The 23,927-nt window shown below is 36.3% G+C and overlaps 1 protein-coding gene across 10 annotated transcripts in view; it reads left to right on the forward strand.

Annotated features, from left to right (window-relative positions):
* The window catches only part of BNC2 (basonuclin zinc finger protein 2), a 333,471-nt gene that overhangs the window by 93,816 nt on the left and 215,728 nt on the right, over window positions 1-23,927 (forward strand). The window contains exon 1 of one of the 10 annotated variants that reach the window (XM_075079234.1): window positions 552-606. The exons of the other annotated variants lie outside the window; for them this stretch is intronic. Coding sequence (XP_074935335.1) covers window positions 604-606 — 3 coding nt within the window. The 5' untranslated portion in view covers window positions 552-603. Of the gene's footprint in view, window positions 1-551; window positions 607-23,927 lie in introns of those variants that run through there. 10 annotated transcript variants of the gene reach the window in all.

The following is a 23,927-nucleotide window of genomic DNA, read 5'->3' on the forward strand; positions in this document are numbered from 1 at the left end:
CATATTTGGTTATACTGATATTGAGCAATAGCATGGAAAGCAGTTATTCAAATCACCTGCTGTATTCTTTTAGTAAGTAGTGAGATTAAATTTTTTTGGGTGGAGAAAAGGTTCTTTCCATTTCAGACACAAAAGAGTTAACATAACTAGATCAGATAAAGATCAATTGGTAAATGACGATTGAACCACATAGACAGTATTAGATTGCCTGTTTAGCATTACACCTTTTTCAACAGATTTAGCCTCTGTCATTTCTGGAATAGTAGAAAATGTTCAACACTGACAAAGAAAATAAATAAAACTAAATAAAAGAGCATCACAATGAGTAGGGGGGTCAAATAATTTGAGATAACTAGCACATCAGACCAAGTCAAACATCTATGCATGTAACCTAGGCTCTTTGGTTTCTATTTTCTTTTTAAAATAATATTTAAAATGTGCTAATTCTTGAGTATTAACTGGATTTTGTACATTGTTGGACATACGTGGTCACATTGTATTCTGTATAGGAGGGAAGTAATATAGTAAATCATTAAATGTGTGGTAGATGCTGCATCAGTGTGTATCCTTCCATTGAAATACACACATGGTAGCACTGCAAAGATGGTAATGTCAAACAGTTTTATTTTTTAAAAGTCTGTACTTAATGTGTTTGCGTAGTGTGTTAATCTCCTTGTCATATTTTGTTTGTTTGTTTATCCTGTGCTAAACATGTTCAGTCCAAATATTCTTTCATTTTGCTTTTAAGAGGAGGGTAAGTTATTTTGCTGAACACATTTCTCTCCTCTTTAAGGATAATATTTTCTCTTATATTTCTGATTTGTTAAGGCTATTATAACTTGCTAGCTCGCGCAGACTGTTAGCACAGACTGTGCAAGTGCAGCTGTAAATTTGTGTCTAAGTGCTAATGTTTCTTTCTAAATCACTAAAATTTTGAATATTGTTTTCTGTTACCTATTTTTATCCATTTGTTAGTTAATTATTTTCAATCCGTCTTCCAGAAATGTAAGTATTTTAAAATTTTTTCATATGCTTTAAGAAAAAGTGTTTTAATGAGTACAAATAATGTGAAGTTATGAAATGTACATAACTTGCAAGCAAAGTTTGGCATGGTTTGAAAGAACTGTTTAATGAAACTTTTCCAGCTATACACAGTAATGCTAGAGACTTTTTAAATTTTCTAAGTATAATGCTGGATTTCCACATGTGTTTTAGAAGCAAACAAACCCCGAGTCCCATCACTTTTCCTTGGAGTTGTAACTTTATCTCAAGCAGGGTTTTAGTACAAAGATTGGAACATGGCAAGAAGAATGATATAGAACAAAACAAAACCTTGCAAACCCTCCCTCCTCTTACCTCTCAACTCACACTGCACTGCTATTTGCATACTGTAGGAATGAATAACTTTCCTCAGAATAAAAGGAAAACCTACTTCATTATGGAAAGGAGCTGTATGTGTCTTAGAAAAATTAATATTGATTGTACAGGATGGGGCTATTAATAGTAAGTATGATGGTATATATTTTTGGATTATTTTCATAGAGAATGGGAGTGCAAGAAAATGGCATCTCCACATTCCAGAGCAAATTTAGATTTTGGTGGGGTGAGAGGAGAAGAGGAATAGTCTCCTAAATTACCTGTAAGAAGTTTATGACATGGCCACTTGACTGCATTGTTTTGCCTATGCACCTTTTGTCCATGTAAAAGTGTGTGATTCGCTTGAAAGGGGTCATCCCATTCTGTATACAGAAGAATGTCTGATAACCTCAAAGGGCATAAATCTTAACTTTTAAAAAGGAGTGCTTCTTTGGGTCACTTTGATCAGTGACAGGTCGAGAATGAGCAGAAACCCTTGGCTTCTCTTCCATGCTCATCTGGTTAAGTCCAGGGCACCCACTGCCCATTCTAGTTCTGGCAAGGAGTTGTTAACAACAGAAAAGGTCTGGATTTGATTGATTTAAAAAAGCAGGCTTTTGTGATTGTCTGCTTTCATAAATGTTTTGTGCATTTGTCAGAATAAGAAATGTCATTTTTCTTCATCCAGTTACCTTAAGGGCTGTAATGTTCTAAAATACTTTTAAGTCATTTCAGAAATGAGACTGTAAGAGAAATAGCTGTAACCCACAGTGACACAAAATGCCACAGCTATGTACCATTTTGTTAAGAAAGAAGTATGTTTAATCCGTTTCAAATAAAAAGGTAATAGCCTTTCCAGAAGCTTTTTTTCAATGCAGGAGTGAAAAAGCAGTATATCAGAATTATAAATGGATCTGTTCATCATTATATAGTAATTTAGGATTCACTCAATGATGTAACAAAATTAACAACATAATTTCATTGTGTAACTGTATCTTATTAAAGAACAACTGTCTGACATTCTCTTACAGTTGCTTTATTTAACTTCATGCAAATATTATTAGTAGTGACATTTCTCTATTGTACATTAGATTCTCTCATTAGCATGATGTGTTAGTTATCACCAGAGAAATCACTTCTAGATAGGTGAGCGGGAAGCCAAGAAAACTAAAAATTAAATCAATGATGTATATTAATATAGACATGTCTGTTCATGAGAGATATGGTACAGTAAATTCAATTTTTTTTCCTTGCATAAATGCATGCTTATTCCAAGGAAAACTAAATAATACTTATGATATGTGGAGTATGCATTAATATTGCTAGAAATATTAAACTGTATGCAACATGCACTGCCTGTTTTGAGCAGTACTTGTATTCCTCAATCTGATAGTTCCTAACATTGATGTAGACACAGGCACATAAACTGTTTATGAACCAGGATTTAAAAATTGGAGTGTAGTGTAATATCTAATGGATCGAAGGTGAAAGCTTTTCAAATGTTCCTGGTTGCTGGTCATAGAGGTTGTATGCAATTTTAACATTAATTTAATGGTAATTAACTGTTTTTACTGTAGCATATAACTGTTGTTTTAATATAGGTGTACATGCAAAAAGAGTTCAAACTTAATTAACAACAGGCTATAATTCCATACATTGATTTATTATGAACATTTTGGGAGGAAGATTAACATTGGTAAAATGCATTTTGTAGTTTACAGTAGTTAACAATTGCTTTTGTCAGGAAGCATCAGCAAACAATTTTATTCAATATATATATTTTGTGACACCATTTTAAAGATTAGCTGACCCCAGGTGGTTTAATTTTTTTTGTGGTTGTCCATGAATAAGTTCATGTGCTAGTATGAATTCAGAAGCTTTATCAGGTTACATTGTCTCATTTCAGAAACTTGCTTTAATTTTTTGGGTTATTTTGTTAAAGCATGGTTTAGAACTGTAATGGTTCGTGTACTTTCAGCAAATTAAAAATATTCCCATTGAGAATTTTGTGCTGCTTCTGATGTGCCTCAGAATAGAGGCATTAGAAAATATTGTACATGACAAAAGCACAGGGTGTTTTGTATGGCATGTAGCACTAGACGTACAAGTACATGCAGTGGTAGATACATGGCTATGTGCATGATATGTGATTAAAAATAAAATACCCCTTTCAATAGCTTCTCTTACTGTGTACAGTATTTGCAGAATTAAACATAGCAAAATGTTTCCCGTTCCTCTCCATACATATTAATCTTGCACATATATACGTACAGTGTTTGAACATATTAGTGCCATTGTATATTTTAGTTGATGATGTGCTAAGAACACTGTCAAATCTTTGCTTAACTTTGAGATATGTATGCACAAAACTGTAAAATCTGCATGAAGCATTGAAGCACATATTAAAGCATGTTCTCAAATACATTGTGCAATAAGCACTCGTGTTTAACATTTTAAAAAGTATATTTTTTCTCTTTTCAATTTTTCTACTTTGTATTTTAGTAGTTACTTATTCATGTATAGTTTTATGGGGATATGATTAATGCAGTGACAGAACAAATTTGGTATATAACAGCAGCAGAGTCTCCTGCTCTTATGTCAGGGTTAAGAGCCAAGGCAAATCTTCCCTAACTAATTAGATGCTGAGTAAGGCATCTTAGTGAAGTTGGGGCAAAAGTGAATGGGTCACAGCTGAGGCAAGATTGCAAGGACTGTAGTGATAGTGAAAGCATTCGCATTTGCCAGGTCATTGTGACACTGTGCTGATTGCAAAGGAACACTCCGTTCACTGATACAGAACTGCCGTCATAAAGTACAATCAGAAACAAAAGCTTTAAAAAGCTTTTACTTTTTACTAGAAATGCTCAAAACATTTGCTGTGTGTAGCTTGCTTCGCTCAGTTATTTTTCTCAAACAATAGCGCTTGTGCTTTTGTAAAAGGATTTGCCTCGTAGAATAATGGTTCTTTGCTGTTTAGAAGAATTTCCAAACTTGGGGCTCCTAGTATACCCAGGAGGTGATGAATCATACTGGCTCAAGAAAGAGAAGGCTGGAACAGAGAAGAGGGAGAAAGGGAGAATTCCATTGTTACTGTCTCTTAATCTTTTAGTTCAGAAGGAGAATCACTAATGCAGCTTTTCACTATAATTCAGAGAGTGTAATGACAAAATTTCAGCATCTAGATAAACTGTAATTAAGGGATTTATTTTTTGCCCAGTCCGCCTGTAGAAAGGGGTAAACTTAAAAAGCAGTTTTATTAAATGAAGATCTGTGTGTTTATATAGTTTTTCGATGAGGCAGGTTCCGTTCTTTAGCTTAACATCAGTCTGTCTAACAAATGTACGAAATAAGAGACTGTACATCAGCCTATGGACAGGCATCTGTTGCTTTGTTACTGCTCACCCCACTCATTATAGTAATGCCCTAATGCCTCCTTTCCTTTGCTGAAATACTTGACAACTGTTTTCTAAATTATTTTCCTTTACTGACAAAGAAAACAATGTCACTTGTATGGCTGTGTCACATAACATTTTGTCATAGAGAGGCCATCTCTTTCGGGGGGCGGGGGGTGAGCATCTCAGAATTGCTTTGATCAGTGTGAACTTGCCATCAATGTACCATTGATGCTATTCTCACTCTCTTGGGAAGCCATTGCATCCCCATCCTCTATCGATGATGCGTATCTGTGCACTTGTGCAAAGGAAAGGAGAGAGTGTCACCTGCCACTTACAGAGCACAGGAGTTCAGAAGAGAAAATGACATGATTACGATCCTGCCATTTGTTCCTGTACACAACACAGAAGTCAGCAAGCTCTCCTTGTAAAGTAAATAATAAGTGATACTTTAAGAAGCATTATGAAAAGTGAGAAAATTTGTACTGGGGTTGTCATTAAAGCTGAAATGTACTGTCACTGGCAGGTAAACTTACTGTAATATTTGAGATTATGTTTATTTGGAAATGGACCACAACACAAATACATCAGTAGAGATCAGTGCTGCAGGCTGCCTACCTGTGCATTTTGGAATATGCCCCTTTGAGAAGAATTTGAGTAGCATGGTAAATGTGCCTGGGATTTTGTGATGCCTGCTGTGACTAATGTTGGAAAGAGCTTTAATTGCTTTTCTTTTTCTCAGTAATTTTTAACAACTCAGGGAAGAGTGAGACACATCTGATGAACACAATTTCTTTATTTGTCATGGTTCTTTATAAACTTTATTTAACCAGAATTCCAGGGAAGGAGATAGATTAGCTGATTCCCTGCATAAGTATTTTGCCCATGCATTCCATAGTGTATTTCTTTAAGATCACTACCTTTAAAATGCAATACTTTCATTTGAATGAAAATGTCATACAATGTAGTACTTTTCAGATGAACAATTCAACATTTGGTGTGTACCAGTGAGAGGAAAATAGAATATAAAGGATCATATCTCACCATGATCCAAGCATGTGTTTTCCATTCATGTCATTGGAGGCCCTGTCATGCATCAAGGACAGCATATAGTTTAGGTACAGAGTTACAGATAGCAGTGTATTAGCCTTCAGAGTGAGTTCAATTCTGTAAGCCTTCTGTAGGCATGTAACTTTTATGAAGGTAAATGTGCAGGTATTTTGCAAGGCAAGATTCTACAGTGGTAAAGAAAGTTGCTCTTGTGTATTTTAATCCTTTCTATTATTTAGACACTAAGGAGATGAACGTAATTTGGAAAAAAAAAAGGTTAGACGTTGCACTTTCTTAAAGAAATCTAAACGTGGCTTCCTGTTTTATCACAATACAGAAATTAAACCTGGTTCTCTGTTAAAGTATCTGGTCAGGTCTGAGCTTCTAGACATTATGGGCCTCTGTATGATTTTATGTTTTAGTTCCTGAAAACTCAGTTTTTCATGGGTTACCCTGGAAGGCAGTGCAAAATGATGGTTGCTTCCAGTTTGCCTATGAAGTTTTGAATTTACTGCACTAGAAATCTCAAAATGAAATTTGGGGAGTGTAATTCAATGTGAAAATAAATTGGAGGAGAAATGTTTGCAAGACTCCACAAGACTCCACAGGAAAAGTAGCAACACAGTAAGATAAAAGGTAATTTAATCAATAAAGTAGCATTTTGAGAGGAGTTACTCTCATTTACATAAAAAATTGACTTCCCAAATGTTCTATCTTCTTTGTTTTCTCATTAAGAAAAAAAAAACACCCAACAAACCTGAAGATGTTATTGTCAGATTTTTTAATGCAGATTGAATTCCTCTTAGCATATTCATTGCCCTTTGCCTGAACAGAATACAAGAACTTGGGTACTGTACTGCAATTTTATTGCTGCTTTCAGAGGGATGTCTTGTGAGATCTTGCGGCTCCTGCGGAAGTACAACGGCAAAATGTCATTTTATGATAGATCATTATTGATATCCTTTATTTATTTATGCCTTTCCTCATTTTCTTTCCCTCAGTTTTTTTTCCTCTGTATATATATATGAACATATATTAAAAGAAAATCTCTTTTTGGTAGTAATTGAGTATTTAAAAGACTCTTCATTATATGGGACTATAGGAGGAGATGAGGGGCAGAGAGGAGAAGCATCCCTTCCAGGGATGGTTGAATGTAGGTGCTGACATGCAAAGAGCTCAGTGTTTTGTGTTTCAGTGTGCCTGTGTGCAAAAGCATGATAAAAATGTGTGATGCCCTGGCTTATCACATAGAAGGTGCTGAAAAGCGTCTCAGTTTGATCTCTACTTTGTACAATTTCTTAACCAAGGCATTGCTAATATTTAAAAAGGATCTCTCAATATATTTGTATTCCTGTATCTAAAATGTGAGCTTTGTATTTATTTGAAAAAAATAAATATCCAGAAAAATGGGAAAATTAAACTCATAGAATGCTTGCACACTTTTTTTTCTATACAGACCTAGCAGACAAAAAATAATCAGCTTGGGCATCAGTGAGTTGTTTAAAAACAATTAAAACAACAAACCTGTATCACTGTGTTCAGACTTAGTTCTTAATTAAAAATGTGACAAGTATTTTTTCTTGCAGGAATTCTCTAAAACTTAAATTTTATGGCAATCTGTAAAATAGAGTTCATAGGAGAACATTCTCCTCACAAGTGGTGACAGCTGTTTTGCTGGGTAGTGGACATAGGAGTTTTCACATTTCCTATTGTAACTTTTAGTGTCTGTTTGTTCCCTGGACAGTTTACATTTTAAAATACATAAATTTGATAAGAACATCTGAAATAGATATCTTGGGGAGGAGGGAGGTACAAACTAATGAAGAGTATGCAAGGAAAAAAATAATTACTTCCAGCTGGCTTTATATAATAAAACTACTATTAAAATGAGGAGCTCCATTAGCAAGGCTTTAATTATATATTTTCTTACATTTCTAAATAAACACCATAGTCTGTAGAAAAATAACACTTAAATGAGTTAAGCATGACAGCCCTCACTCTAGCCAGGGAAAAATACAAAGAAGTACCCACTCATGTACTCTGTCTTAATGCCCCACAGCAGTTGACATTGCTGGAATGCCTCCTGCAGCTGGTGGCATATGACTGTCATTTGGAGGCAGGATATACGGAGAGTTTACACAATGGAGGCATTCATGAAAGTGTTCCTCATCTGGGACTCCTGCAAGCCCTCATTTTATTGATCCTGCCAGAATTTCACTGGTAGGCTGTCAAATTATGTGTTGCTTCATCTAATATTAGTTTTTCTTTTAAATTAGAATGCACGGAAGAAGGGATTGTAGAAGGCAGGCATGAAAAGCCAAAACAACTTCTGGCTTATATTTTTAAACCAGGAAAAACATAACAGCTGTATAAGAACTTTATAATTTGTGATACAAATTGTAAGGGTTCTATTTTTTTGTTCAAGATCAAATAATGTAATTAATTTATGGAGATTTTTCAGGGTGTGGGGTGGGTTTTTTCTAGCTTTCAAAGCCTTAAACAAAAATCCGTTTTCTAAATTCCCATATCCCTCAAGTGTAAATCAAACATTGGTGTACAAACAGTTTCATGAAACAGCTCACTCTTTAGCTGCTGGTGTCCTTAATGACAGCAGAAGTGCTCTTTATACAAGCTTCTCCAAAAAGAGATTTATTCATATGCTTTGCTGCATATTTATGCAGAATGCCATAAAGAAATGCCCAATACTTAATGGTTTTTATAATGTTCTGCAAACAATGTAACAATCTAAGAGGTGATTGATGATTATAAATATGTTCTTTATATCACAGATTGGCTGCTTATTATTTAAATCATGTTGAGGCATGACCTCTCCAAAGCCATAATTTTCATAAAAACATAAAATACATGCACAGTTTCATTCACATCTGGGAGAGAACTGGTTACAGCAGCAGACAGCAGTCCAAAACATTGACTTCATTGCAGGTGGAGCATACTGCAAGACAGGTACCTTACAGAGTGAGTTACTAATTTTAATAGATCCTCCTATCCACCAGTCTATGGTTAATGCAATGTTAAAGTTCAATTCAGGGCAGGGGGGTGAAGAGAGAGATGGGACGAGGAAGAATGGTCAGATTGTTTTAAGGCAAATAAATTTTAACTGGGACGCTATCGATCAATTTCTGTGTGAAAAAAACCCTCTACTCACCATGTATGTTTTTGTTCATTATAGAAATAAGTTATGACATCTGTCTGACAAAGGATCTAATTATCATAGATTTTAATTATTACATTTTCTTATAATTCTACTTTAAAAAAAAAGTTGGATTTCTACTAGAATAGTGACAGCTGAATAGTAAACACTGCTTTACAGTAAGTATATATGGCTGACTGTGATTGTCTTGTACCATGTATAATTTTCAATTTCTTCCAACTTTGCTTCCCTTTTTCCTAGAATACAAAATTATTTTAAACACAAAAGACAAAGTAATTTAAATAGAATATTATTACATTATTTTGCAAGACCTCCAATAGGGGTCTGAAATCCAATGAGATCTTGATTTCTCTCTGCAGGGATAAATAAGAAAGACAACTGAAACATTTTAATTCACATGGAAATGAGTATTGTTTTTTTACTTTTTGGTGTAGCATTCTGAAGACATTGTCTTCCTTTAAATATTTAAAAATAAAATTGGTTGCATGAGCTGTAATATTTAGTTTTTAACAAATCATAGATATGTTATTTACTAGAACTTGACAAATGTAGAATCTCATGATAAGTGAATTTTCATTCCAAGGAAAACGCTAATTTTCCAGTTTTGGCACCACACTTATTGAAAAGTGGCATTTTTTGTTTTATTTTCCTTAAAAAATGAGGAAAAATTGAAGTAGATACATACTGGTGTATTTTCTTGTTAATGAGGGTAGTATCATTAGTGCCTTCTCAGTCTGATGGTCCTAGAAGAGAAGTAAAAGCTGGGTTTTAGAACACAACCAAGAACATGGAAAATGTTCAGACAACAGTAAAAATCGTTAGTGAACTTCCTACATCACCAGACTTACTTGACAATTTATTTAAAAGAATTTCTATATTTTTTCTGTTGTGAAAGCTTGTTTGAGGGAGTCAGCCTGTCAGTACACTATTACAGGTCAAACCCAAGGATTCTGAAACTCTTCCGCTGATACAAAAAATTTCTGTGGAAGAAGAATACCACACCAGAAAATTTTATTTCTAAGTGCCTAGCCCTGTTCTCACTGCTATCAATACAACTATAGTCTGTAATCACAAAACTGGTCTGAGGGGTTTTCCTATAGTCTTTCCTCAGGAAGAGGTGATTCATGTTTTGCTTGTTCCATGATGGAACACATCTAAAATACATATTAAGTGAAGAAATAATTGTAGAGGTAAAATTTTGGGAAAGGATTAGAGCATTGTACTCTAGTTTCAAATAATGCAATATTTGTAGAAGTATGACCTTTAGCATCTGTGTTCTCGAAAATTTTAATTACATGTTTAAGAGAAACTGTGTGGTATGTGCTAGCTGTTTAAAAAAATCCTCTGATAACTCAGTGCTGGGCATTTTTTACTTTAAAATGCAATTCTGTTTTTGAATAAAAATTTATATTTCATTAATCTATGTCTTCATTAACAAAATCTTTCAGAATTTGACTCATAGCGTGGACTGCAATGATCTTAAGAGTAAAACAACATCACATATCCCCAAAACAAAACTTACCCCTCTTTAAACATCTTTAGCTGGTATTTATGTATCTATCTATTATGTATCTATTTAAGTATCTATTTATGTCTAAGGTTGCTTAGACATTAATTGACGTATTCTTCCACATTCTTATTTAGCTTTTGCTAATGTTGCGAAGCTAAAAGTCAGGTATGAAAATGTTAAAACAAGTCATTGCATATGCATTTTTATAATTATGAAGTTGAAATTTGGTTTTCTCCAAATAGAGCTATATAAATAATGTTTTCTATTATTTTTCAATTTGCATTTTTAAAGACCTTTTTTAGTGATACCAAACTGAAATAAAACTTTCATAACTTGTATGTAAATATGTAAAATGCATAAAGTACAGCTATAGACATGAGACTGATTTTAAATGACTGGGTTTTTTTCTCTGAACCTATCCCTTCTATACCATCCCTTCTAAAATTCAGCAGTGGTCAGGTGTGGCATTTTGATTCTATCCACTGACTTGCATATGCATGTTTTTACACCCACAAACTGTAAAAAGAAAACTGTCTAAATGTGGCTTCAGGGAAAAGAAAGGAGTGGTGGACGCAGATACCAGCTGGAGCTTGATGCATGTGTTCTCTTCTGTGGCACTGTTTTGTTGTTGATGTGGGAATGTAGCTAAACAGTGGCTACAGATGCTCCACTAAATAAGGATCCACATAAATTCCAGCTGTGAACTTGTGATTCATCCTTCCCTGCACGAACGATATGTTTCCATATGTCCCATTATGTTCCATATTTGATTTTTATCACACACTGTATGCCAGTCTGAGTCTCGTCTACATGCTTTTTATGAATCCTGTAACCCCTTCTCTCTTCCTCCTTTGAATTAGGGTCATAACACACCCCAGTCATCATGAAAAAAATCCACATTACCATAATAGTGCATCCTTGTAAATAATTTTTAAATGAGTCAAGTACATGAATAATGTATCTATGTAACCACTGTACCACACTGTCCAGACATATCTGTAGAAAATTATAGCAGTCCATCTGAAAAGTATTTCTCTTGAAGGTGTGGACCTTAAAATGATCTGAGTTCTAAATAATTTCATCTTTAAAAGTACTTTTATCTTACTTTACGTACTCTAAATGGATTTTTGTGATACTATCTGTAATCATTTCAGGTATCTAGTGTACATAGCTTCTCTTCATATTTTTAAGTATTCCACTGATTGATAAGGATTCTTATTTTGAATTATGAATAATATCCATTGTTAAACCATTTATGCTCTCTGAGACTCACTGAAAAGAACTGCAAAACCGTCACTGGTTCCATGGTGCCAAATAAAATATGTTCATTAATTATTTTTTTTTAATATTGCTCTTATCCATTATATTCTCTGGATCGGAATTCAGGATATTTCTGCTGCTGCTGCCATAATGTAGATATGGAAATTGGCATCTAAAAATGTAGGCATCCATGGCCCCAAGAACGTACAAAACCCCATAGTTTAAAATATCAAAAAATAAAGTAAGGGTTTAAAAAATCCTAGCTGAATTTCAGTGTAGGCCTTTGAGTCGGCTTATTGTAATACAGTTAGGAGAAACATGGTTCCTGCCTTCTAACTGGGGTGAAATATGGCTGCTGGTCAGCTTTCTAAGAAATGTAGTGCTGCTATAGCTTTGCAGTAAGTTTTACACATGATACTCACTGACTATCATAAAACTACTCAGAATATGAGGCAGAAGTCAGCATTTTCATGTTAGATAGCTTTAGCCTAGAAAATGTCTTTGTGAATGTAAAACCTCAGAAGTTGCTGTAATTATTAAAGTCATGATTCAAGTACTAAATTTGGTCATTGGCTTTTGCAAGTTGTCGAAGCCAACACTTCTAGCTCCAGCACAAATTTTAAATGGCATATCAGAAACTGGATGCTTGCAGTCTTCAGAAGTGAAGTTACGGTGCAGATGTTGCAGCAGTGCTGTAATTCCATAGTAGCCATAAACCTACCTACATAGGTAATTGTACTTTTGTTGACTGAAGAAAAGTGCTATGAGAATACAGTTTTCTGAAACAAGGTGTATCAACACAAAATCTGATACCTGCTGTAAAGAAGCATCATTTAGCTGTGTGCAGAATTTCATGTCCAGTGCTTTTTTGTCTATTGTGTTGCAATGGAAGGAAAGTCTGTTCATAACTGAAATTTTCCAGGCAATTCAGATATCAATATTATATCAAAAATTTTCAACAGAATGGGTAGTTAATTAGTTTGTATTTTAAATTGCAGGTCACTGTGTTACAGATTTTTGTGGGAACAAAAAAAGAACAAGCAGCTCGTTAAAACTATGAGTAAGTGGGGCCTGTTCTCGGCACTGTCTGAGGTACCACTGAGTTGAACCACTGGTCACTGTCAAATTCCAATCAAAATGCAGATAAGTTTAGCATAAACATAATAAGGTGTTGGTGTGTTTCCAGAACTGTAAAGAAGACTTTAACTGGAGAAGAGGCTGGAGATTAACAGTTTGTTTCACAGCTAGGTTAGGTATTTGAAATCAAGTGACTGGTGCTGCTTGTAACGAAGCATCTGCAAAGTGTGTCAGTGTGACGTCGGTATTCCGTGTTCAAGAAGTTCAGTGTCAACACAGCTGTGACTTACCACTTTTAGCAACCTCTCAACTGGGAACTAGATAAAATACCTTTAATTTGGGCATGGGGTTGGGGGAGAGTACTGGGACAGGAGTATAATATCAGATGCTATTAATTTTCACAAAATAACATTTGTGTGCTTTGTATTGCCAGATAGTCTACAATGCTTTTCCTCATTTCACGTGCCAGGCTGTTTTTATATTATCATTTCCTTTTCTGCTGTGTTTATCTTTTCTGAAAATGGTGAATGTAAGCTATTACAGACTGGGTGGGTGGCACACATTTGCACAGTAACTTTTAAAACACAGAGCAAGCATTTTATTTGGGTTTTGAAAACCACGGAGAGAACTTAATGCAGCTGCTCTCATGGCATCAAAGTGAAACATGTAAAAATCTCACTTTCTATTCTAAATAACCTTAGGGCTGTTGAGTCAGATATTTCCGGGTTGACGTGTTTTGCACAGGAGTGACAGTGGCATTGGGTATATAAAGTAAATCTTAATGTTCCACTGAATCTCTTCACTCTTTTATGAGCTTTGCAGGGTACTCATCCTTAACAAAATGTCAAGTTAAAACATGTCATTTTGCCATAGTTGAAATTACTTACTTGTTTTTAATCAAAAAGCAACTCTTAATGGGCTGTTTTACTGTAGGCAGTGAGGAAAGGAGCTTTCCAGTTTAGCAGCAAGTAGTTCTTCTGACCCATTATTTTCTGTCATTTCTACTTCTCATCCAGCGATGTGAAAAAGGGCGCATGATTAAAATCTGAGGATGCTGGATCAGGATGCTGGTGGTGCATATGTTACACCAAGGAGAACTAATATTTTTAGGAAAACCTAAGCCTTTTTAATGCATGTCTTCCAGTTTCATTAGGTAGTAGTCCTGTGTTTCCTAGGAACTTTACTGTATCCATGATCTGTTAGCAGAGGTGGTCTTGCTGATAGTAAAGGTGATTTGTGGTACAGTGTTTCTTTGATTTTAGTTTTCCAAAACTCAGGATGAATTTAAGATGAGAGGTGCCATATATTCAACATAATCCTTTGATCCTATCTGGTGAAGTAGAAGGCTTTCTTAACTAGCAGCACTCAGAAGCTCAAGCTGTACAAGTTCAGTGAATTCAGTTCATATTCTTTTTAAGACTGAAATGGCTCTTCAGTTTCTAGGCCAGTTAATAATGCTTCTCTTAACTATGCTGTACATATTGCAGATGGTGCTTGACGGACTAGTCAGTGTCTCAAAGGTCACCACAACACTATTAGCTAGATCACTATGCCCCTTTGTTTCTTGAGGATGCTTCTGCTACAGTACTTGTTACTGGAAAAAAATTATAGGACTAAAGTTTGGGTTTGTTTTAAAAGAAAACCTTAACCATTTCTCTCCTCACCAAGTGCTTCAAACGTGGAGTTCTTTCTTGTCAGTGAAGTGCAATGGAGTTCAGCATTCTGCTGATACAGGTATGACCTGCAGTCTCATTCAGTTTGGTGGGGTGCTTTTGTGTGAAGATGTAACAGTGAGATTGACTGATATCTTAATTTTCGATCACAGTTGCCTTTTGGAGCTTTATTGTGTTTTGAGGGCTTATTTTAGCAGCTGAGAAACAGGAACATTTAAAGTCGTCTAGAAATTCTATTGGCCAAAGCTGTATGTGTTTCTTCTGTGTAGCTTGAAAACACTGAAATAACAAAAGGGTGTTTTAAAAGCAAATAGGAAAATCCAAGTCTTTAAACTCTGTTGACACTTTATTTACAACAATAGCCACAAAAAGCTGCACATCTTTGCCATAGTTGCAGAAACATACAGTGAAAAATCTCCTTTCTGTTTGGGGTAGTGCATGTTTGTCAATGTGTTTTACAGCAAAAATGTTGTCATTCTTTTGCCTCATAACTAACAGTCCACACTTGTTATATTACTGAAGTAATGTAACAGTACAAGGCCAGGCTCAGATTTGGAGATGTAACTTGCAAATTGCAAAGCTACTTGTTTTTTATCTGTGACAAGGACTCTTCCTGAGGCAACTTCAGCTATACTGTTAAGATAACTCATACAATTTTTTGCTTAAATTGATTGTGTAATGCCAGACTTTTTTAAAGTTAATTCACAATACATGACATACATGTTACTTCTTCTGTTACGTACAAGAAGTCAAGTGAAACCATATGACCAGATAGAGCTGTCTACTGGAAATTATTTTGTAGTCATTTGTGCATTTTCAATAAAAAATGTTCAGGTATGTATATAGTTCATTCTTTTTTTCGTAGGCAATTTAATTTAACTATTTTGAATATCCTGCTTCTTTAGTCTCTGTTCTTCCTGATTTATTATCTTCGATATCAGCTGAAACTCCAGTTATTTATGTTGCTTTCATTTTTTTTATTATGTTAGTGATACAAATTGCATTCTCCCATCAGTTGTCAAACACTTGGGGAAGACTTGAGCTCCTTATGGGATTTCCATTGGTGTTCAAATATTTAACCATTATTAGAATTTAACATTATATTGGAAAGTGGGTAGTACCATCCTGGATGAAAGAAATTTCCTGTATACTAAAACCAGACTGAATGCAATGGTTGTCTTTTCCGAACAGGACGCATGAACATTCTTTTGTAGTACATGATCTTTGTCACATCGGGAAGCGCGCTGTAGAAGTGATATTTTATTTACATGAAATACACACACACACAAAAAATATTTTCAAATTCATCTAGTGACTCTATAACCATTTTTAAACTACTTTTCCAGTGTAGGAAATTTCCATTTTAATTAGATTGCTACAGGTTAATAGAGGGATGGGAGAAATGCTAGAAGTTAATTTGTATCCAGCGAAACTCAGCTAATTTCTTGTATCTTTATACTGCTGCATCTCCTTCTCCCTACCTATTACTTTTAAATTGCAAGGTTCTGGGAATATCAAGAAAACATTTCGTATTTCAAAAATATTCAGTCTTCACAGAACTATTTGAACTGGCACTTCATAGTGTCCTTGTCCCCACCCCCCTGCCACACAGCTGTCACTAACAGAGGAAAAGGACTGGGGGGAGGGAAGGAGGGAGCCTTGCTAAAATCGTGTCACGTAGCACTAATTCATCTGCTCTCATTAGAGTGAGCGAGGGACAGCAGTGATGGCCAAGAGCTGCACTCCACACATGACACACGAACAGTTTGGGGAATAGAAAATTGCTTTCTCAGGAAGCCCAGCCAATTAAGGACTTGACCATATTGAATGTCAAGTGTTAATTTAGGTTTTTCTTCATTTTCCCAGTAGTAATGCGGGTCCTGTGATGAGCAAATACATGTCAAGTAAAAGTTGATTGCATGAAGGACCTGGGTATTATATGTCACTGACAAGTCACAAATGTACTCTAGTCTTTTAACCCCTTAGGTGAGTCCGGGGGGGGGGGGGGGGGAGTAGCAGAGGGGGATTAAATATACTATAATGATAAGAATAGATAGTTTATATTAGGGAGAAGTCTGGATGGGACAGACAGGGATAGGAATTTGTGTGAGGCTAGGATACAGACTTTCTGCAATCAGTGCACATATGTGGTACCTTTCTAGGTTATAATTAATAAACAGACCTAAAGGCCCCCTCAGGATTCTTTAGGGTTTTAAACAAGCCTGTGAAGCATGCATGCTATATCCTTCATAAGGTTTCATGCGAAAAGAAGGAGAAAAGGTGCATGGTGCCAGAAATACGAAATAATCTGTAAGGGATGACCCATTTTGAAATAATATAATTTTGCATTCTTTATGTAAAAGAAAATACATATTTCCAAGGTCTTTGTTTTTAAAAAAAATAAAAAAGACAAAGCCCTCATGTGAAAGCATGAAATTATTAAACACTTCCCTGTCAAAACCAGATTTATTTTCCAGCTTGTGTGTTTCTCCAGGTTAATTTCACAGCCATCAGAAACCCCCTGAAAGGCCACCTACCCTCATCTTAAGTTGTACCTGCCTGTACTAGGGAAGCAGGGGATGGCAGAAGCAGTAGTAGTGAAGTCTGTTTAAGTGAAGTAGCATTTACTTTTACGAGATGTGGATACTTACGTATCATCTGTAGCATCTCATTTCCATTCATCAGCATATTATTTACATATGAATGTTCTGAAAATAAGAGAGCGTCTGTTTCTATTGCAATTTTATAATTGACTAAAAAAAATGTCCTACAACAATGTAGGCATTGTGTAGGACAAATACAGTGAAATGGAAGTGGCAATTATACAAGCACCTAGAAGTTGTCCATGCCTTTTTAATTTAATGTAAAATGGCAAAAGCCACTTATGCTTTCCAGGAATTCTTAGAAATTATTTGCTCTCCCTAAATTTTGTTTTGTTTGTTAATATCTAACCCACAGATGGATAACTTTGAAGCTGGTCAGTAAGCACTGGATCTTTGCATTAAGTATTACTGAGATGATCCTAATTATGAGACATTCTCCCTATTGCTCCTTTGGATTTTGCTCCTCTGCATTATGATGAAGATATTTACATGGCAAGGTACATTGCCACTGTCCGTGCCGTACGTGTTCAATAGACGTAAAACAGACTTCATTTTCATGCAGGTAACTTGACACTTCAAATGAATGCAAGGTTAGCCAATAAGGGTTAAACTGTGAAACAGACACGTTTCCCAAACAAAAGCAATTTAGGTTTGATTAGTGTTTTCTGGACTGACATTTGATTCTCTATGCATATGAAACAGTGCTGTCTTTATAACTAAAACAAACACAGTTTTTGTTAAGAAACAGTTTCAAGGATCTGACCTCAGGACAATCAGTAATGCTTTTCCTACTACTGTTCTACTTCAAGTTTGTGTGAAAAGTCCTCATACATACAAACCATCCCAAAATAAAACGAACTTAATTCTCCCCCCACAGCCTCATTTCCTTTGTATTTCAATAGGTAGTGTCTGTAGGTCTCAGCTGGCATTTAAAATGGTGTTTTAATCGTAGCAGCTTCTCTTCTGCTAGGTGTGCAGAGGGATTTTGCTAAGTTTCCTTAAACTAAATTCCAGTGGTGGCATCTCAGGTTGCTGATTCAAGATTTTGCTGCTCTGTGGTGTCACTTTTGACAGATGGTACCTAATGCAATCAGCCACCACTAAAGGAAGGCCTTCATTTGACCAAGGGGTCCAAAGCAAAAAAAAAGAGGAAAAAAGAAAAAAGAAATACCCAGCATTCTACCCAACAACTAAATAGGGCAGGCTGTTTCTGAATTGCTATTTCCCAATGCTTTAGCGGAAGATGCTTCCCTTTGTGTATGTTTTTGATAAATTTAAGAAGTCAAATCACTGACACAGATGGATAATCCAAGTGTATAGGGTGAAGAGTTATAAATTAACACATTATTCCCTCTTAATGTGAAATACTTGAGAATGCATTTTCTTGGTCCCCTGACATCTACCCAGTGAGGGCTCGCATTGTACTTTTCAAGTGGCATTGATTTGTTAAAGCGCTGAATTAGCATCTCAGGCCAGCTGCCTGTTCCACTGTTGTGTTGTTGGGTTCATTCTCTCTCTCTGCCTTGCTTCCCGCTGCCTTGGCCACACACAGGGCTTCAGCCTGCTTACCCCAGCTTTTCCCCCTCTGTTATTTTAGCTAATCCAGGTAATACACTTACCAAATGTGCCTTGCCAATCTGAGTAAATTAACATATTTCTCATTGCATAAACCTTGCAATATGCACGTGTGTGTATAAGCATGTGCATCCGTGCGTAATCTTTTTGGTTGGACTGGGGAAGGATTAAGCAGGGGATGGAGGGGAGAAGGAAGCTGCAAGGGTGAATGGCTGCGTTTACCAGCCTCATTCTCTAGTGAAGTTACACATTGTTCTTTTATTTCATTTGTGTTGTGCTGAGGTCTTCCGTACAGCAGCTGAGTCAAGAGGGAAAGAGAGAAGAAATAGAAGGAATATATGCCAAGTCAGAAACACTGTTGAAATGCAATATTAAACTTCGTACCTTAGGTCTGAATGTGAGTCTGTAGTACATTGTCTAGTTGTTCAGTAATGAATGCCTGCACAGGGGTAAAGATAGTTTGTGCTTACATGTCTCTGTTGAAATATGCTATTTATAACTGTGGTTTTTTATTCTGATTGTAATTAGCTGGTTTTAAGACTTCCCTCTTGCCACCCTTTCTTTCCTCTCTCAGCCTATCCCTATTATGTCTATCTTACTATTTACTTTTAATGTTTTCAGTGGAACTTCATGCTTTATATTTCTCATGGTGGCACCTGACAGATTTGTAGCTATGCCCTAATTGACTAAATTACACTAGTAATACGTGTATTGCAGTAATGAAGATTATGTACATGAAATTAACATTACATTTCATTTAAGATGGCTAATAAAATGGTCATATTTTTATCTGTGGTTCCTTGTCATAGATGAACCAGATTTCTAGAGCTAATGCTGAGTAGTGAAATGACATTCTTTTATATTGCACATTCATTATTCCTGCATTATTTTGATTATCTTTTTCTTACCATTGTTTGCTGTGAGTTTAAGGTAACTTATTTCTCATGCTGTGCTTCTGATAATGGAAATTTCAGGAATAATCAACAGAAATTTTCCTTTCTGTCTTCTATAACATGACAAATTCTGTTGTTTGGGATACAGTGCTTTTAAGAAGCCTTTTCTTGCAGGTGAATGAAGTGATACATTTTTCTAGGTGTCAGAAACAGAATGCGAGCAGGGTTTGAAATCTCAGATAAACTGAGTACGATCCACATTGGTCACCTATTTTGTTTATATCTATGAGCATAATCTTATAATTGCATAATATTTAGTACTTATTAGAGGCCATATTCTGAAAATCTTAGTTGCTATTAACACAATGAGACATTTTGATTACATGAAAGCATGGATTAAATTACTTGTCTCCTTACATTTTATCTTTTCAAAGGTTATGCATCGGTTAGGCTTCCAACACAGTAGAACTAGAGTATTTGTTTGCTATTTGTGAAATTTATTATCAGTTTTCAAACATAAAGTAAAAAGTATTTGCCTTGAGATGCTTACATTCAAAACCTAAACTCAACAACCTAGGTTTAACATACTGTCCTAGCTGAGTTATCGGTCCTGATTCCTGAGATATTTTTTGGTAGATAACAGTTTTAGAAATACGGCTTCATAGTGTTGAGAGGATTAAACAACTTTTGGCTTTTAACTGGTCTGTCAGAGGCTAATTGAAACCACCAATGAGATAAAGAGTAGAAATGGAAGACAGTAGATCTTCTTATGTTTTTGGAATAGCATGTTACTTTCTTCAGAGAGCATTGCCAGCATTGCCACTGTAACTTTCTGCAGCGTACAGAGGACAAACCAAGTGTGTCCTGCTGTGTTAATGTTACATAAACATAAGACACCGTGCTGAAGTGCATCAGATGCACTGTGTATGCAGATGGATATATTTCTATTATTTTAGGCAAAGAGGGGCTCTGAACCATTGGAGACCGGCTTAATCATGCAAGAGATACACTCAGCTTAGGGGTCTGGCAGAAATGAATGCTGCATAAATGCCCTCAGACAGCAAGTGTCAGCTGAGGCATAATTTGTGGTGGCTTTGGCAGAAGCTTCTGGACCCTGTTTGAGGAAAAGGTGAAATAAGAGCAAGGATCTGCAGAAAGACTAATGGAAGAGGTGACCAGATACAAACATAGCTACTCACAATACTGATACCAACAGTTAAAATAAATAGGTCTCTCCTTCCTTGTCCCAAATTCAGTTCAAGTCTGTAACAACTCTTCTTTGATATCAGGGATGTGATACCATGGATTATATTAAAGCTGCTAGAAGTACCCGTGCCATCTTGCTGTAGAAAAAGAAAGTAAGATATTTGGCATTTGTAGCAGCCACAGATTTTAAGCAGGCTCATTCAGTTCCATATCTTCACTAGGGTTGTACCTTGCCCTGGTTGAATTGAAGCCTTGGTTGATGATGTGCTCACATATTCTGTTGTCATACAGAAATCAACATAGTCTTGTCAATACAGACTTTAGAATTTAACTGGGACACAATAAAGGAATGAAAAAATGTGGAGAATGAACTATCACCATAGCTAATCTGGCAATAAACATGGCCAGAGTGGTCATTCCTTATAATAATAAAAAAATCGCAGTTTATAATAAACACTTTTATTCAGTCTTTTATTATTTTTATGAATGACACATTAGAAATTGAATTTATGTAGAGTGAGTCAGAGATACGCACTGGACTGGAGGTTCATTTATATACATTCCACCAAAGAAATTTTAAGTACATGTGTGGGTGTAAAAAAAAACCCATCATGAACCGCTTCTGCCCCATTTTCAAATTATCTGAAAGCACTTCAAGAAAAAAAAAAAGAGTGTTACAAAGATTCTGTGTACTAGGACTTTATTTCTTGTGGAAGCTGGCATCCAAATAGAGACTATAGTTACTACCTGGAGTACTATGGCAAAACAGAAACTGAATTTCTAGATGCCACTCCTGTTTCTAACCACAGGGACTGAATTGTCTCTGTAGAGAATTTAATATGAGGTATTGCTAGTATTCCACGATTAAATTCTTCTGTTATTTCATATTTTTGTTACTTTTTTTTGCCCAAGATGCCAGGAGCACTGTAAGTTCCCAGTAAGAGGAACATTTTGTAGACATTAGTTCATAACTGTGGTTGCGCAGTAAGAAAAAACCATGAATGACAGGTTACACTCCAGCTCCTTTGTCAAAGCGTTCTCTACATTTTAGTCATTGCAAACCTTAATTCAGTAGCAATGATTCTTCTCCTACTTACTGAAATGACTGTCAGTAATGCCAGGTCACAATCTGGTTGCACAACCCTTAGTGGTTTGAAATAGATGCAGGCCTGCCTATGATTATTTTGTGATTCTCCTACAAGTATTGACCCAGCTTTGAGAGAGAATTTTCTAGACCTTACTTTAGTGCCATGGTGGAGGAACAAGGAGAGGAGTGCTGGTGGCCAGGCTTTGTACAAACTGCTTAGTTCCCTGAATGCACTGTATGGATGTGAGCCGAAAGGTAGCTGATGGAAATAGCGGAGTTCATATAGCAGCCTTTCCTTCTGTGCCCAATTGCCCTACCCAGTGCAGGCAGCCATTTGGTACCAGGTCAAATACAGGCAAGTTTCTCCCAGAATTATGCTTTTATATGAAGGCACACATATTTCCACTAGTTCTGCCTGGGAAGAAGTCTGTATTCAACCCCTTAGGAAAGCTTCCATGCAGATGGTGGTGTGGGAGCCCCCAGAGCCAGCCCCTGGCAACTGAATAAGCAGCTCATTCCAGCTCTTTGGAGGAGGAGGAACAGAAGGGTTGTACTCGTTTGATACCTCAGCATCCAAGTCCTATGAACTCAGGGGGCTCAGTGGAGCCTCCTCAGTGGAGGACTGTCATATCAGATGCTTCTCCAGAGACACAGGAACCTGAACAAGCAGCCAGAAAACTTCTAACTGAAGATGTGAATTCACTCACTCGCTGCCTTCTCAGGACTCTGCAGCTGTCTCCTCTGGCACTAGCCCCTGCATTGATTCCAAATCCTAAATAGGAAAAGATTCTTATTGTTGTGGGGGAGGAGTCAGACAGGCACCCAGATGTTAATTCTCTTGCAGCTTCCACTGGACTTTTGTTGGTGCTAAATGTCCATCCTTCATCAAGGAATTAATATTATTTATGTTGCTCAGAGGTACTACCTAATGTTGGCTTTTGACTTTTCAGTTCTAAATAGTCCATTCTTTTTCTTCAGAGCACTGTCTTACCCTCTCTGGTTTTGTGCCAAGCCCCCAGTACTCCAGGTATCCTCTCTCAGAAAAATGGTTGACTGAGGTTTTATTTTCTGTATTGCTCTGTTTCCCAGCATGTTCTATTTGGGCAGAATTCTCATTGACAGGGTTCATTTTCTAATGTTCTACTACGTCCTTTCTACGCTGTCAGCAGATTAAAGGTTAATGGAGCACAGAAATTTCTAGACATTTAGAACCTGCTTGCTAACTTCACCCATTTGGTCATCCAAGGATCAAGTGATTAACTTAAAGAAAATGTAGTTTATAACACGCAAGGCCTCTGTTCCTGACCCAGGTATAAAGAATGCAGCAGGATTGCAAAGTGTTTTCTTTCTTGTTGAAAGTGCTCAAGGCTGAGTATTATTTGGAACAGCTTGAACCAAGCCTTCTGTGATATATTTAGGAAGTGGTAAGATGCCTGGTATGCTGTGGAAGTATGTACGCAATGGATACCATTGATGGTTTGTCCACAGAGATGAGCATGAGTGGGGATCCTTCATCTTTCCCAGTTGGACATTTTGTTAGCTGTCAGAAATAGGTAGAGCAGTGAAGAGCCAAGCATATCACTTACCTTCCTGTCCTGCATCATATTAATTTTAACTCCTTCAGAATTCTGAGGACCTGAAAAAGATAATAGATATGGTGCTTCATTTAGTGTCTCTCTAAGCATTCAGTTTTGACTTGGCAGCCTAGTGGGCTCTTGGCACTTCCTTACATTACTTCATGGTGTCTAGGAGGTCAAGAGGAAGCAGACCACTCTTAAGATAGAAAAGTCAACTAATTCTGGAGTGATGTTTAAGTTGTATCAAAGTCAGTCCATGAGAGCACCCATCTGAACTGAAAGCAAGAAATATGACTGGAACTCTAAGGTGTGTCACCACTGATATATGTTCTCAGCTATGCCCTAGAAACCCATCAGCTTGTGCTGTGTATATGTTTCCTAATATGTGTTGCAGTGATGATAGTGCTACTGGTACCAAAAGGAGTCCTTGCTTCAGCAGTCCCAAACATAACATTGTTGCACCTTCAGTCAGAATTAAATTGTATTCAACACTGCA

The sequence above is a fragment of the Phalacrocorax aristotelis genome, chromosome Z (assembly GCF_949628215.1).
Source record: "Phalacrocorax aristotelis chromosome Z, bGulAri2.1, whole genome shotgun sequence".
NCBI lineage: Eukaryota > Metazoa > Chordata > Aves > Suliformes > Phalacrocoracidae > Phalacrocorax > Phalacrocorax aristotelis.